Genomic DNA, 15,947 nt, shown 5'->3' with positions numbered 1-15,947 from the left:
TATGACATCGTTTGTTTTCTTTTGAACTTCGATTTCTTTGTCATCATTGTGTTATATTAAGTTCAGGTGTGTTAGTGTCTCTTGTGTTTTTATTTTATTGTGTACATTTATCAGCCGATAAATATCCTTTTTTTTCCCGACTGACTCTTTCACTGTGTTCGCTCGAGTACGGAACGACCAACCGGCTTGTCTACCCCGTCTTCGCGCCGACGACGAATCGGTGACAGCTGTGACAAGCACGCTGCCCCAATTTAGCACTATCTACAAGCACGAGCTTGTGGCCTTTTGGCATACAAACACAAAGGTGCTCCTTAGCTCCTCTACATTCCAAAAGAAGCCCCAAGATTTAATTATTCCGCCAATTTGTTCTGCAAAAAGAGGAGAAAGGAAGAGGCACCACACGGGAGACAAATTCCAACAGGTTTATTTCTTCCTAACATGAGTGATTGCAGCGCATGGGACGTGACACCACGAAACAATTCTGGCAATGTAAAAAAATGTAAAAAAACACCTAGAAAAAACTCTACGGCCTTTTGTCGTCGTCGTTTTCCGCGTGTCCAAATTCCCTTGTTTGCAATTTGTCGTGATGCCGTCCTTCGGCACCCGGACGTCATCGTCGTTGTCACCCGTTGACTTGTCGCCCCCCCTCACGTATACGTCCCTCGGCCAGAATGGGGTTCGCGCCTCCCCGCGGCGGTTCTCCGCAGCGCAAGGGATCCGAGGTGTGGAGGGGGTTATGAGGGAACAACACAGTTTCGGTGCCTTAGCCTCTGAGCGGGAACGGAGGACGAGCTGCCGAACGGCGGCGACCAGGCGCTGGCCTTGTCGCCGTGCTGACGACAAGGGTCCGTTCTTGAGCTGACACCTGGCCGCACGCGCGTGGCTCACTTTTTTTTTTTTTTTTTTTTGTACACAAGAGGCCGGAAGAACAGCACTTGCTCGTACGTAGTGACCGCCCAGCCCTCAACGCGGTGCAGAGGGTGTCGAGGACACGTGGTCGGTGCGAGGCGGAGAGGAGGAGGAACTGGGTTCACGGTGAGTTGCTGCTGGGGGGAAACAAGGCCTATGTACTTATTTTTTTGCTTGCATATGAGATGCGGGTAATTCCCCTCGCTGCTGCTTCCTCCTCCCAGGTGTTTGTTGCTGCTGCTGCTGCTCATTTCGATCATGTCCATTTTTATTTGCCAGAAAGTGCTGCCGCTTTGCAGTCAGCTTAGCGTGCACGTCCTCCATAGTCTCCATGGTTTCCTTTTTCTTTAAAACTCTTTACGGAATGTAAAAAAAAAAAAAAGACCGCAGCGAAAAGTCACTGCAACATCTGCCTTTCTCTCACTCCCTTGGCGCTAACACAAGAAGATCTGCTGTTGGCGCCGGGAACACACTCCACAAGTTCGAGTCAGATGCCGAGATAATGCAGAAAGAAAGTCGAACTGGCCACTGCGAGTGCTGTCCCGCTGTTAACAATTGGCACACAAAGCACAGCCTTTACAGCCGCTGTCGATCTGTCTCGGCTCCACCAGACAGTGGCGAAGAGGATACCACTGCGGCAGCCAAAGCGTCGGAGAACAGCTGCTGCAACTCTTATATATATGCCTCTCAATAGTGCAACAATCAATCACCTGTATGTACGTCACTCTTCGGGTATATCCAACTCTCACAGTCCCCGGGTCAACGCTCAATGCCCAGGTATAATAAAGCAAGTTCAACTTTTAATAAATAAATATTCCTGATGCAATTCTTCTGAGACACTCAACCCCCAAGCACCTCCTTCAAGAGCAAGAAGCGAAAGGGCACAAAACAGGATGACTTGCGAAGAGGCCAGTGACTGGTAGCGCAGTTCGCTCTCATTGTGAAGTGCCTCGTGGAAGAAACAGAAATGCTGACAATCTTTTTTCTTCGCAGCCTTCTGCGTGAGAGTGTAACGTGATCACACACTTCAGAGTGATGCAACTCGGTTGGCACACTGGGTTGTAGCACACAGCACACCGTGACGGTGGAGCCACGTTATAGGGGCTGGCTCAACACAGGCCAAAATAAAGGGGGGGGGGGGGGGAAGAAAAACGACAGGAGTCCCTATGGCCACACGCACGCAATGCCCACTGCAACCTCTCACTAGGCTTCTGCGCTTGCTAAGGGCACCGCTGTGCCTAGTTAGACAACTCAAATCAGTCACTGTAACCAGCCCAGGCTTAACTGTGCATGACGACTCCAGGGAGGGCGCACACCTGTTTCAGGCACACAGCAAAGCAATGTTAAAACCACGTCCATCCAATGAATGACAAAAAGCTGTTGTTCCTGTCTGTCAAAACAGTCCCCTCATGGCTGCCTGTCCACAAAACCCTCCCAGGTACGGACAAAGGGGGGAAAAAAATGCAACAAAGTTCTAAAAGGCTGTCACAACGTGTGTTCGAACTTTTAACACACTGTGGTGTCGCACACAGACTAGGGTAAAAGAACATGGCTGACACACACGGGTGCGACCACTGCGTCACTCTGAGGTTGCTCCAGAGAGCCACCAGCTAATCAACATGGGGGCAATGCCTTTTTTTGTTTCTCCTGCAGAGATCCATGATAATGCTTGCACGTCGGCACCAGCTGATTCTGCTCTAAATCTTCCAGACTGCAAAAAACTGGCAGATATGAGGAAAGTACTACACAATGACTAGCAATGCAATGCAATGGCTCAAAACTAGGCAAATCGCGAGTTGCGCCAGGTGGGCTCGAAACACAGGTTCCTCCCTACAAGGTAACAACCCTAAACTTTGGGCCCAAACAGTGTCTAGAGGGCAAAGCTTCTTCAGAGGGTGTGCACAGACTGCAACCAACTCTGACTGCTAGACAATGCCAGGACAGACAGCTATGTGTCACCATGTCATGCAGCGGAGCGCTCCCGCTGCCACCTTTGGTGTCATCAAGTCTCACAGCTGCCGTGGCACACTGCTGACAATGTGCCGGCCAAAGGACCCCTACTATCCTCTGCACAGGGTATACACATGCCATACTTCATATTGGGAGGGGGTGGGGCACTGCCCGGCGAGCATCAGCAGTAGTCACTAGAGCTGCTTCGCAATGCTAGCTATGATGAAAACAACCCGCGAGCACTGCTGCACCAGCAATTTGTCAAAAAGGGTCCTCAGAACAACTGCAAAAAACAGCTCTGCACATTTTATGGCAGCAACGGAACACGGACAGCAAAACACTCCAAATAAATGTAAAAGATAACCTTGCACACGCCTGCTCCCCCTCCCTTTATAACGTAAATGGCCGGCTCATAACTCTGCCACAAAAACTTGCCCACGAACGTCTTTTTTTTTTCCTTAAGGGTGTAAATCTATCAACATTTTACAAAGGCAGGTGACACTGCTGTCACCTTGGGCTACTCGGAGGCCGGTTTTGTGAGCACTCCTTCAAAACACCTTAAGGTTTAAGTGTACAGTCTGCAGTGCCCGTTCCTACACGCATCCTTGCAGCTGACGGGAACACATCCCATTACCAATCTGTGTGGCTCTGCCTCGCACATACAGTTGGACAGGACACACAGGTAAGAATCTCACATATTTGCATGGTATTATAACTGTTTTTTGGGGAACGTGTGCAGGTTTGGCCTGCCATGAGCCTTTTCAAGTGCAGAGAGCTCCCGACTTTTTCTTTCATAGCCCTGTCTGCTCTGGTGCTGAACCCGACAGGAAACCTCCCTGTGGTGTATCTGAGAGAACGTGAGCAGGCTCTTATCATCGGTCAGACATGACCAACAAAAAATCTCAAGTTGGGAAAACATTAACTTTACTGGATGAGGGGGGAAGAAAGCATAGCACATCAGTTTAACAGATGTGCTCCACTTTTGAAAAAGGAAACCACGGCTATTATACCAGAATGAACAGGTTACCACATTGACTTAAAGAAAGAAGCTGTCAGTGCCACATTGTGGCACCTTTAGGAGGACCACCAACACGTGCTCACAATGAGCACAATGCGGCAGAATTGAACATCCTTATATTATCGCTACAAATTGTTTCATATGAATCAAGAATGTCTTTAGTACATAAAGCCAAATCCTAGCACAACTGAAACTGTCGTTCATGCTTTCAAGCACATGTTGCCTTAAAAACATACCCGGGGCCTACGGATGTTCCACTCGTGATGTGTTTAGAGTCTACCACAGTGGCTTGAATGTCTTTCCCAGCAACTTCCAATTTTGAAAGATGCTCTGTAGTGTGTTGGAATGGGTGGTACTTTATCGCTCCTTTTTGTCTGGTGCCCCAAAGAGTATTTAGAGTGTGTTAGGTGCCATGTAGCAATGATCTCTTCTGGTGGCTGCGTTATTACCTGGCAAAGAAGCCATACTTGTCAATGTACTGTTTCAATGAACCTTACTTGGCAGTGCAGCATGTGCCCTCACCTTGACACCAGGTAGCCGCTGCTCGTGAGAGGTGCTACCCAGTATGAGAAAAGATCAAAAGCAAAAATTTGCACTTTACATGTCAGACAATCACGCAACTTGCCACAAGAGGCCATTACTGAACAGCCCTTTGAACCACACAACAGAGTCGAGACAGATTCACTGCGAGGTTTCCTGCCGGGTGGCCGTCAGATGTCCTGCCATGCCCAGCTCTTTGCATGCTCGGCACCTCTTCGCAGCACATTACGAAGAGGCGCTAGCTGGATGGAGGTGGTGGGGGTAGCAGCTCGGTGGAGGAAGAAGAGGAGGCCGCAGTGGGCAAAGGTCGCAGCTGAAAGGGCAGGCCGGCCATGAGGAGGGCCTCCTGCGCAGCGGCTGCAGAGTCGAAGCAGGCCAGCAGCTGTGACGGGCCAGTGCCAACCCGTTTCAGCTGTGCCCCGAGCCGCAACAGGGGCTCCAGCTGCTGCTCCACTTCGTTGGGCATCAGACCCTCGGCCAAGCCCAGCACTTCCAACACCTGGCCACCCCCTGCCGCCACCGCCGCTGTCGCTGAAGTAGAAGATCGTGCATGGCACCTAAGCGTCCAGACTTCACAATGACAAAGATGGAAGCTGTATTCCACGCTGGCCACTTTCAGCGACACCTTCACTGTCGTGCACCAAGTGTGACACCCCACCTCAACCATCACTGCTGCCTCATCAACATCGCCATTATACTAAATTAGTTCACTTTAGGTTTATTTTCCGGCACCTTCTTTAGGCGAACTTGAGTGAATATCATAACCTCATCGCTCTACAGGAATCTTTACTGCTCCAAACAGCACTTAAGACTGCCACTTATCTGAACTGCACAGCACACATAATACCAAAGTCCTTTACTTCCCCCCCACAGCATATGTCGGAACATGTCTCATTGTAGCGAAGCACACGTGTTGACTTGGCCAATTGGTGCACAGTGCAAGTGGTATTGCTGAGAGTGACCAATGAAGAATAGAGCCCCTATATAGGTGAAATTTGGCCCCTCCAGGTCCAGCAAATTTCCGTTGAAATGACTGCAACGGCTGCTCACTTGCCGGCTACACTAAGGTTATGCTAGGCAAACAAACAATGTCTAACTCTACAACTTAATGACAGCCAGCACAGCAGCAGCTTTAACTGGACATTCGCAGCGGTAAAGACCAGTGTATGGCCGCAGTTCCAGCAGGCTATGCTCCAGAACTCACAGCTACATGCCTTGCAGTTGTCAGCCAAGGAGTGTAGCCTACAGCACTGCTGCGGTGCCAGTTGCGGTTCGTGTCAAGATCACGTATCTTTTTTTTTTTTTTTTTAAATGTCCGATTCAATGTAAAATCCGGGTAGCACATACCTGCAATGTTCCGCTCTAGGCGCACCTATTCTGTTTTCCCGGCCTGGCTGCCATAGACTGCAATGTAAATGGTTCCCCACTTAGCGAGCAGATGCTTATTCGAAACGAGAGCTTTCCAGGAAAGCTGTACTACGAGTGACTTTTGTACAGTTTCCTGGCTGCTGGATTCAGCACCGGTACTGGTTTTTCATGTTGGTTCCCACGAACAATAATCATCACTGGATAACAAGAGGATGCCACATGGTGTACGGTGAATTCAACCCTCATCCACGATTTACCAAAGGTGTGGTAAGTAGTTTAAAGGGAAACTGAAGAGGCTTTAGAATTCGAAGATTTACGGAGGTTTGGAAGACCGACACAGTATAGCTGAACTCCTGCAGTTATTTTCTCCATTATGCGCGTAGCAGCGCCTGCAATCGCGCTTTAAATTTTCGTTGAAGCTCTGCCCCCTTCGCACGCCGAGTGTAGCGGCGAAAGACCGAGCGCAAGGATGATGTCAATACAGGGGTCACGTGTGCGCTCTATTCGAATCATGCTCCTCACGGATACCTAAGATGACGTCACGGTTGTGTCCGCCATCAGAGCCGTTAAACGGCACACGGCGTCTCCCGCAGACGCTGCAGCTTGTTTTTGCTAAATTAAAGCAACTTGCGGTGACTGCTGGCCTCTTAAACTACCGTTTTCGTATTCAGGGGGTGAAAAACTATAATAGTACTTCGTTCAAAGCTCATTTTTTTTTTCGAAAAGTGATTCAGCTGCCCTTTAAATACAGGCTTCACGTGTCCTCTGATAACATTATCGCAGACTGCATATCGCGCGACGAAGCCTGCCAGCTAGTTGTCAAGAAAACAGGAGCACACGAAAATACTTTAACAAATCGATAAAGACAAACATTTCTTCTCATATTTTCGTGCTTAAAAGTGCTTAAAATAAACTTAAGTCAAGAAGCATAATGCCAAATGTGTGAACAAACTGTCAACATCTTCACTTATAGAAAATACTAGCCATTATGAAAGTGACTCCTAACAATCGTTGGGCTTTTTTTTTTTTTTTTGGTTAAGTTTGATGGCCACCAGACAGATATACAGCAAGGAGCACAGAGCCACTGCGCACAGGCTGCCGGCTGCTGGTTGATGTAAGCAGAACGTCGCCTGGAGGGGCACGGCTTTGCGCTCGCTGCAGCCTCCCAGTTTCGGTTTCGCGCGCTCTTCCTCATGCCACAGTTCTGCCGGTAATTGCATTTTTCCAGATCCAAAAGTTGATATGGCTGGTACGGAGAACTCGCTTTAATTTCCAAATTACAATGAGCCCACTGAAACTAAAAGTATAAATGTTAATTAACAGGTTTATGTTAATTAGCGACTATCACATATCACCCGTCACCCCATGGTCACCACCACTGACGGCATGCTTTCGCAGGAACCATCCTTTTATTTCAAAATGACTTTTCTTCTTTCTAGGATTTTATGTGCCAAAACAAGTTTTGATTATGAGTGCCTCCATCGAAATGCAGACGACTATTTTTAAATATTACTTAATACCTTCACAGAAGCACCCGATATTCTTGCCTTCATTAGTCCTTTTTGCATGGCCCACTTTCCAGATCATTGTACACTGACATGTTCATTTAGAAATGCAAGTCTATTTTTGTTGGAAACAAGAAGGCCAATGTAAAGGCTATCAAAATTTCCGCTTGGAGAATGCTCCACAGCAAGAAGTAATGAAAAATATAATTGTCATCCACCTGGCTGTGGCATAAAAGCTACAAAGGAAACCCATCCAGGTTTCTCAGAAGGATGGCTTCGCAGTTGAAGATTTGTCCTGGTCCGGGGATTAAAGGGATCAACGCCTTTCCAGGGCGCAGTCACTCTACCATCCGAGTTAACCAGGAGCTAACTTGTAGGGGCTTCCTTGGTTGCTTCATGTTACAGCCAGGCTGATGCCAATTTTGCCTTTTATGAACCTTCCTCCAGTTTGTGGGCTTCCACAGAACTCATGTGCTGCAATAAGTAATGGTAGCCAGTTTCTGCTATTTCTGCCATGGTAGCCAGTTTCTGCCAATTTCAGCCATCTCCCAAAGAATGCCGGGAAATACAGTACAATCCTTTCGTTACATCTTTTTCGCAGGACCATAACTAAAATATAACTTAAAGGAGCCTTGAAAGTAGCAAGTAGTCATAGAATAGCCTCACTTTTAAAGGATGTCGTCTCACAAATCTCACGCCGCAAACATTTTTCAAATCCTTCAACAACAGTTAAACCAGTTTATAATGAACTCGATAGTTCCGTGAAAAGTTGTTATATCAGTAGTTTGTTATACATGCACTCGCCCTTAAAACGCTCAAAAATTAACCCCACTGAAGCTGTCGTCGGCAGTTACAATTCAGCAGCCCTTTGGTCCAAAAACCAGCGTTCTCCCCGACTCGGGCCGCGTGAATCTAGACATTAACGACAAGAACACTTGAGTGGCCGTTGATCTTATAGTGATAAGACATAGATGGTTGTTCCAAATCGTTGAAATAGATGTAATACACTTGGTGCTGCACGGATAATTGCACAAGAACGAGAGCGCCACTGTCGTGACATCTGATATCGCACTGGCACATGCACTAGTGCATTCCCCGCGACCATGCTGTCTCAGTACGCCTCTGCGCTGGAGGCATGCCTTGAAAGCGCATGACCTTCTTTGTGGCTTACGAAATCCGCGCACAGCATTCGCTCGCTCATCTAGAAGGCCGCATCACAGTCGCGGTCAGACTGGAGCGGGGTGTGCGCTGCCGTGCGCCCAGCTTGGTCACGCTTTCGTGCCTTGGTACTTTACGTGTGCCCCCTTTTTACCGTGACCGGGTTCAAAGCGTTCATTATAACAGTGCGGTGATTTAGGAAATGTTCGTGTTATCTGGAAGCAGTTTCAGTAGGCAGGATCAGAAAATTGTAAATGCACTGAAATGTGGTCGTTATAACCAATAGATTGTTATATCTGGGATCGTTATAAAAGGGTTCAACTGTATAAGTAATCGCACCAATACCCGGCTTCTCTTTCTCCTTGTTGTCTCGCGCTAGTGCACTGGGAGCCACACAGCACAGCAGCCAAGAGGACAAAGCCCCGTCCAGAGTTGAGTGTCAAGTCAGCGAAAGAGCTCATCGCGGCACAAAATTTTTTGACGCCCCCCCCCTCCCCTCCCCTTCCCCTTCCCCACAAAAAAAAATTTTTTTGAGGAAACTGCAAATGGTGCCCTGCACATCTGTGTCCCGAACATAGTTCTAATGCTTTCGTGAAGCCGCCGTGCGAAATATTCACATCACAGGCGCACGTGGTTCAGAATCCATACTTGTCACTTTTCCGCAAAGTGACAAAGCACAGCAACTCAGTCATGTATCTCAGAAATACTTACAAGTACTTCATCTTGGCTTTTGAAAGTGCCATCGATTCGTTCCAACTAAGCTCGTGGAAACACAAGGAGTAGCTCGGTGTTCCGCACTTCACTCGACGACCGGACAAAGCCAACTGAAGCCTAGCACACCCACGACATATAACAACTGGATTGCTAAAAACGCGCGAGCCAGCCTGAGGCGAGCCAATACGAAAAATCCAAAATGGCAGCGCCCGTTGGTTGCTCGCCTTCGTGGTGGTGCCGCCGGCCACTACCTCAATTCAAGGTGCATGCTGGTGACTAACCGCTCCCGCGCTGCTTTCCCACACGGTTACGTTATAGGGTGTAATAGGATTATAGCGACAGGGCATTAAAAAAAAAAATGCTGTGCTGTGGCAGCCACTTTTCAGGAGATTTGAGGACGTGTCCGTACAATTGGGAGATGTTATCAAAATTCGGGAGGCTCCCGGACAATTTGGGAGAGCTGGCAGGTATGACAGAAGTAAAGGTGCCTACTTTGTTGTTGTGAACATGAAAATTCAGCACTTCAAGAATGTGCAAATGTGCCTTCAACTGTCTCAGGCTGTGTACTGAAACATTATGAAAGAATATACAGAAGCAAATCAGACCATGACAAAATAGAACCATTTCAGGGTTTCCAATAACAGAAAGTCAAACTGTGACACTGTCAATTTTTATTTAAAAAAGAAACATTATGCGTGTGCGCACTGCTTGGTTCCCACTGAACTTTAATGTATGGCAGTGAAATTTCTTCACAACAGTTTTGTACAATATCTTCACATATGATGGTGGAACAGATCTACTGTAATGTGGCTTAAGTGCGCATAAGGTCTTCCTCTTCAGCGCAAGACTTCCATCTATCAAAAGCTGGCGAGATTTCAGCCCTTTGTAATTATTTCACGACTAAACCACTAGCCATTGGGATAAATTGGCAATGCAGAGAAGGGGCAGATGCGATCTGGCATGGCACCAGCCACTACTGCCAGTGAAAACAGCACAGGAAAAATTCTTTAAACTGTCATTCATGAGAAACCAGCACTTTTAAGGACTGGGATCAAGAGGAGTGAAATGAATGGGTGTCCCATGATAACCCAAAATCACCCCGCTGTGCCTCACATGTGCTGTGCTTCACTGCCTGATATGGTAGTACATGCCTTCAAGAAGTGCTCCATCAGCCCTGCCCTGGGCAGGCGATGTGCTCTGGGATGTTGAAAGCAACGAGCAGCTGTCATCATTCGAGAATCCCGGCCGTTCATAGAAGCCTCGCAAGCAGTTTTTATATCACATGGCACACCAACAAAATGTCTTTCTTATTACTTCTACCTTGTGCTCTACATACAGCCCAGTGTTTCTGAAAGGCCTCACATACCAGGAGTTGTGCTAGACGTTGTGGGCATAGGGGCCGAGCTGGGCGGGTTGGAGGGGGCACGGGGTGGTGCTCGCGGCTGTCTGCGAGCGCTTCGGGGTGGACGAGGCCCCAGGGTGGCTGGGGCAGGTGGGGGTTGTGACACAATCCGCAGTGCTCCCCTCAGCATGGCTGGTGGTGGCCCCTCGTGATGTTGCTGCAGCGGGTGGCCAAGCAGCCGCACGTCTGTGGCGAAGTGGGGTGGTGGGAGTGGGGGGTATGACGGGAAGACTCAGTGCTCACATCTCTGGCACATGCTATTCTTTCTCCCAATATCTACCATTTAGGAGCTAAGTTAACTTGGAACCCAATTTCTTCTCAGTACACCGAAAACTGTTTTCCCCGTGACATAACTGCCCTGCACCTTTGGAAGTAGGATCCTAGTGAGAGGCAACAGGTGCTATTTGTAGTACACAAGCTGCTAAAACCTTTGGACTCCTCCTGCCAATCGGTGCGCATTCTTGCACACTGATCACCATTGGGGCAAAAGGCAAAATATGAGGCAGAGACTGGCAGCACACCCATTGCCTGGCGATTTCCTTCCCACTGCTTTAGCCAATGGCAGTAATACTGGAAGCGATACCCATAAAAATATATTTTATGAAATGCAATCCCTATACAAACACTCGCCATGCCAATACCCCGGAAGTACCAGTCTGATTCATATACAGTATTAGAAGCATGTACATCCAGATGCTAGTGCTGTGGCTGTACATCCCTGGTACACCTAACAAGAGCACCACCATGGGTATTCACAATTGTAAAACAATGTTGAGTGTGTTAAGTCAACGCATTTAGCACTACAATGCACCTGTTCACTACAGCACAAAGCTGTGCTGAAAATGTGTCCTGCATTAGGAGCTGCATGGACAACATCAACAATGATCCAATGGAAGCTGGTAGCATTAGGTCAGGACATGTAAGAATATAAAAGCATCAAATAAAGAGCACATCCCCTTCACACAAGTGATTGTAAGGATCCAGCCTTCTATAACAGACATAGTCAATGGACGTGTAAAACACTGAACACTCCCGCCATTACTTCAAACGATACCACAGCACGGAAAAGCACTGGCAAGCATATTGAAAGGCCAATCACTTTTCCTGGCCAATAAAGGAGAGAATGGATCTGAGAGACGCTGGCAACTTAAGTGTCCCCTGAACAGCTCAGCCACCTCAAATTTGTTGTTCGACATCTGCTACAAGGTGACCTTGAAAGAGACTTTTCACCGAGATGCAGTTTAGCTGCGCACCCCAAATCCAGCGCGTTGCACTATGCCCACCCACCCGAAGAGCCAACCCCCCTCTCTGCTCACCTGGCAGCAGAGAGAGGCCCCGTGAACGGTACAGGGCCGCCATGGCAGCCACAGTGGAGGCGGGCTGACTCACAGCAGCTGGAGTTCGCGACCCGTTGCGGCCAGCTCCCCCACGATGGCGCTGTTGGTGATGCTGCTGCTGTCCATCCTCTCCTCCAGACATCCCCATGCTCCCTAAACGACAACGATAGCTTGGCTATTGCAAGCATTGCCTCACACTGCAGGCACCGCGCACCGAACAGCACAGGGACGGAGACAGCACATTGTCTCATACTAATGACAAGACCTTGACAGCTTCAAACAAGGATGTGCAAGCCAAATGACTGATTTCGTGTTCCTGAAACCGCAGTTGGGGTGTGAAGAATGCCTCAGTGGAGGGCTCTAAATTAACTTAGTTCATTTTGGAAACACCTGCAGCAACCTTGGAATACAGCTGATTTTACATTTCGCAACCACTGCAAGTTGCCTCAGTGGAGGGCTCTGAATTAACTTAGTTCATTTTGGAAATGCCTGCATCAACCTAGGAAAACAGCTGATTTTACATTTCGCAACCACTGGCGCGTTCAGTCACCACTGCCATGAGTCAAAATGCACAAACTTGGTGCTTAGGAGGGGAATCACGCATCCACTGATATTCTGCTTAAGTGATCAATGTGCAGGAAGGCACTACCCAAGTAAGGAGGTAATAAAATCTTGTATAGTCATTTCTGATGTCCCTCTATTGCTGTTTGATGAAGTCAAAGAAGGATGTACAACATTTGGATGGGACCAGACAACAGTGTAATGCACAATATTTGCACTGATACAATTCCACCACATAATGACAACATTCGCCAAGTTCAAGTCAAAGATCACACTGCTTGAGAAGCTTCCAGATGCACACAAAACAAGTGATGCTGGATGCTTACCGAGGTATTCAACACCTCACTGTTGGGCCATCTTTAACAACAGTAAAAGAAATAACAGTTGGAAATGACAAATGCTGGTCCATAAGCCAGTTTCAGTAAGTGTCGCTGTAAGCCGAAGCTATGCCAAGCTACCGCTCTGGAAGAGTGCCGGATTCAAGGAGGTCCAAAATGTGCTCTCAGTAGAGTCCCCAAAAACAAGCATTCCAGAAAAGAATTTACAAATGATATTTCAAAACCATTTTTCTCATTTCCTCACTTCAGGTCACATTTTAGAATGAAACTTAAATGAACGCTTAAAGGGGCCCTGAACCACTCTTTATTGAAGTGGAGAAATGCATTTGAAGTGAAAATAGGCAATTTCAGAAATACTTTGCCGCAAAAAGTGCTTCAATGCGTTCAGTAGAAGTGGAGTTATACGAAATAAAACACGGCCTCCACTGTGCTCCCATTCCGCCTTTAATGCCTTGCACTGCGAAAGCTACGGCAGAGTGAGGCGTGCCCACAACGCTCCGCCTACTAAATGTCACCATGGCACACAGTTGAAATTTCATTTTGGATGTTAAAGCAGACGCCACGACTTCTGATTTTGGTACCTACGACGCGCTAAACGTAAGCCAAACGCGGCTGTCCTCAGTGAGCTGCAGTGCACTTAGCCTGTGGACTCGTGGCGGCATCCCGCGGCGGCCATAGGCATCTATGTTATATAGCGGACCGCAGCTACCAATAGCAGCGGCGTATGGGAATCCGCATTCTTACAAAATAAAGCGTCCAAAAGAGAGTGAGGAACATGGCTTCTGTTTGAAAAGAGAGCATTTGAGAGAAAGGTGACTTTGTGCTCCGCTTGCGAGTTCCACGCATCGCGTTCGACAGCAAAACTCGGCTGAGATGTTCACAGCAGCATAAGCTACCCGCTGACTATGTTATTTCACCAAGACCAAGTGTGGTTCAGGGCCCCTTTAATGAAGCACGAAGTTCAAAATGACCTCAGCCAAAGTACAAGGGAAATCAAAGCACAAAGTCCGTGACATATCAACATTGTAGTAGAAAACGCACCTCAAAACAACATGCACACGTGCACCAGCAAATCCCCTCATACGCTTCTCTTTATTACGTGCAACCTCAACCTTTGCCTTGCTCAAGCACTGAGGTGGCATGAACCTTGTCACCCATGGGAGAGGATGGTTGCTGGTGAGGCACAAGGGATAGCCGTGCCTGTGAGGGATAACTTGGCCTCCCGTTTATGGCTGCAGTGTGTGCGTTGCTGATAATGCTCTCAAGGAGGACACAAGAAGGTTATTTGGACAGAAGCTCGAGATAACCCCTCCGTTAATCCCTTCTCAATGTACCACCATATTACTGCCATACCTGCCAAGTTTGGAGAAACTAAATCCGGGAGATCTTCCGACAGAGAGGGGGGGGGGTCAGTCGGTTACACAACAACCCCCCCGCCCCTCAATGTCGATGTTTTCAAGTACTCCCAGCCGAACTTCATTACAAGATTATTTACACATATACAAATGACCATATGAACATCAAGGTCTCACTTTTGCAAGCATTTTGTTGTTGCTAATATTGCCTTCAAAAATAATTTAAAATTTAAATTCTCGGGTCTTACGTCCCACAACCACCATCTGATTATGAGGCACGCCATAGTGGGGAACACCGGCTTAATTTCGACCACCTGGGGTTCTTTAACGTGCACCCAATGGACGGTACACTGCCGTTTTCGCATTTCGCCCCCAATTAAATGCGGCCGCCACGGCCGAGATTTGATCCCGCGAACTCATGCTTAGCAGCGCAATGCCAAAGCCACTAAGGGACCACGGCGGGTTCTGAGAATTCTTCAGATAACGATTGATTATAAGAAATTCCATTTCTTTCACATTTTGCGAGGTTGACGTTTCCCAGCGCCTTGGACGAGCCGCACTGCGTCCTCGTATTTGTCACTATGTTAAATTGCTGCTCGCACTCTGCATTGCTCTGTGGTATCAACAAATCACCCAGCGTCACTTCGGCTGAGCACTACATTCAAAATACTGGAAGATACTTTTTGCGCCAGCGCTCTTTGCTTTAAAACCCATGACTGACCGTAGGCCTACGCAATGCCAGAACGGCTGACGCCGAGGAGAACGATGTAGAGTCTAGTGTTGCTAGTTGTGGAAGGCAGGCTTTCGCTGGCTAGCCTAATGAGACTAGCACCACTAGGGCACCCAACAACCCCGTCAGCGTAAGGAGCAGCTCTGCAGTTAATGAAATAGCGCATGTACAGTATAGACCACTTATAACGTAACCGCTTATAGTGCAGGACCGGATATAGTGCGGTCTTTTCAGACTCTCGTTAATTTGCCCATAGCACTCCATGTATACACGTATCACTTATAGTGCAGTTGCGGGAAACGAAATACCGGTTACAGTGCAGCTGGCTGCCTGGGAGTACGGAAGTCAGCGGAGACGGCGAACGCTCCCCTCAAACGGGCGCCCCAAGGAGTGCTCGAGGAAGAAAGAGAGACGAAGAGGAGGAGAAGGGCACGTGGTGTGAACGAACAGCCAGTGAGGCTGAAACCAGAATCTTGAGTGCGAGTCGTGAAACATCACGGCGCGCATAGCGAGCGAGGGCCACGAAACTGCCAACGCCAGCCAACGATAACGTCACGATAACGTCAGTAAACGAAACTTCAGGGAGGGGGCGGCGCCGGCACGGCACGGCGAAGGGCGCACGCGGAGACCGTGGAATGTGAGGGAGGAGGGCGGCAGGGAAGCGGATTTCGCCTCGGCAACTCCGCCGCTTCGATGGCTCCCCCCTCGCCCTCCCTCGTAGCTTCGTCACTTTCGACTGTCACCGTGCGCGCGCGCCGCCGTGCAGACGCTGCCGCCGCTCCAGACGGCCCGGCGCCAGCTCCCCAAAGTTTCGTTTTTTGCCTTTATCGGGAAGCGGGCGTTTGCCGGCGTGGGCAGTTTCGCTGGCCGGCCTGGGACAGCGCCGCTGCTTCCCTCTGCTTCGTAGCTGCAGCATGCAAGGTCCACACGTGACTATAAAGTAGAGGAAGCATAAAGGAGAAAGAAGGGTTCACTGCCATTTTCTATGCGTGGCTACAGTAGCGTGGCTGAGACGTTGGCACGTACACGCATGTTCCGGCGCAACGCAGAATCGGCGACCTT

At 48.6% G+C, this 15,947-nt stretch overlaps 1 protein-coding gene across 8 annotated transcripts in view; it reads right to left on the bottom strand.

Moving 5' to 3' along the window:
- Positions 1-408: 408 nt before the first annotated feature.
- LOC119455896 (cAMP-regulated phosphoprotein 21) overlaps positions 409-15,947 on the bottom strand; it is a 90,257-nt gene continuing 74,718 nt past the window's right edge. For 4 of the 8 annotated variants that reach the window (XM_037717419.2, XM_037717421.2, XM_037717424.2 and 1 more), the window contains 3 exons: positions 11,881-12,054; positions 10,529-10,750; positions 409-4,948 (listed from right to left, as the gene is read on the bottom strand). In XM_037717419.2, the coding sequence (XP_037573347.1) occupies positions 4,656-4,948; positions 10,529-10,750; positions 11,881-12,054 (689 nt within the window). In that variant the 3' untranslated portion in view covers positions 409-4,655. Of the gene's footprint in view, positions 4,949-5,764; positions 5,822-10,528; positions 10,751-11,880; positions 12,055-15,947 lie in introns of all 8 variants that reach the window. The other 4 variants (XM_037717423.2, XM_037717422.2, XM_049669402.1 and 1 more) reach the window with 4 other exon arrangements.

The sequence above is a fragment of the Dermacentor silvarum genome, chromosome 6, assembly GCF_013339745.2.
Source record: "Dermacentor silvarum isolate Dsil-2018 chromosome 6, BIME_Dsil_1.4, whole genome shotgun sequence".
Lineage (NCBI taxonomy): Eukaryota > Metazoa > Arthropoda > Arachnida > Ixodida > Ixodidae > Dermacentor > Dermacentor silvarum.
Note: the sequence above shows the minus strand (reverse complement) of the source record. Positions and strands in the feature narration are given on the sequence as shown.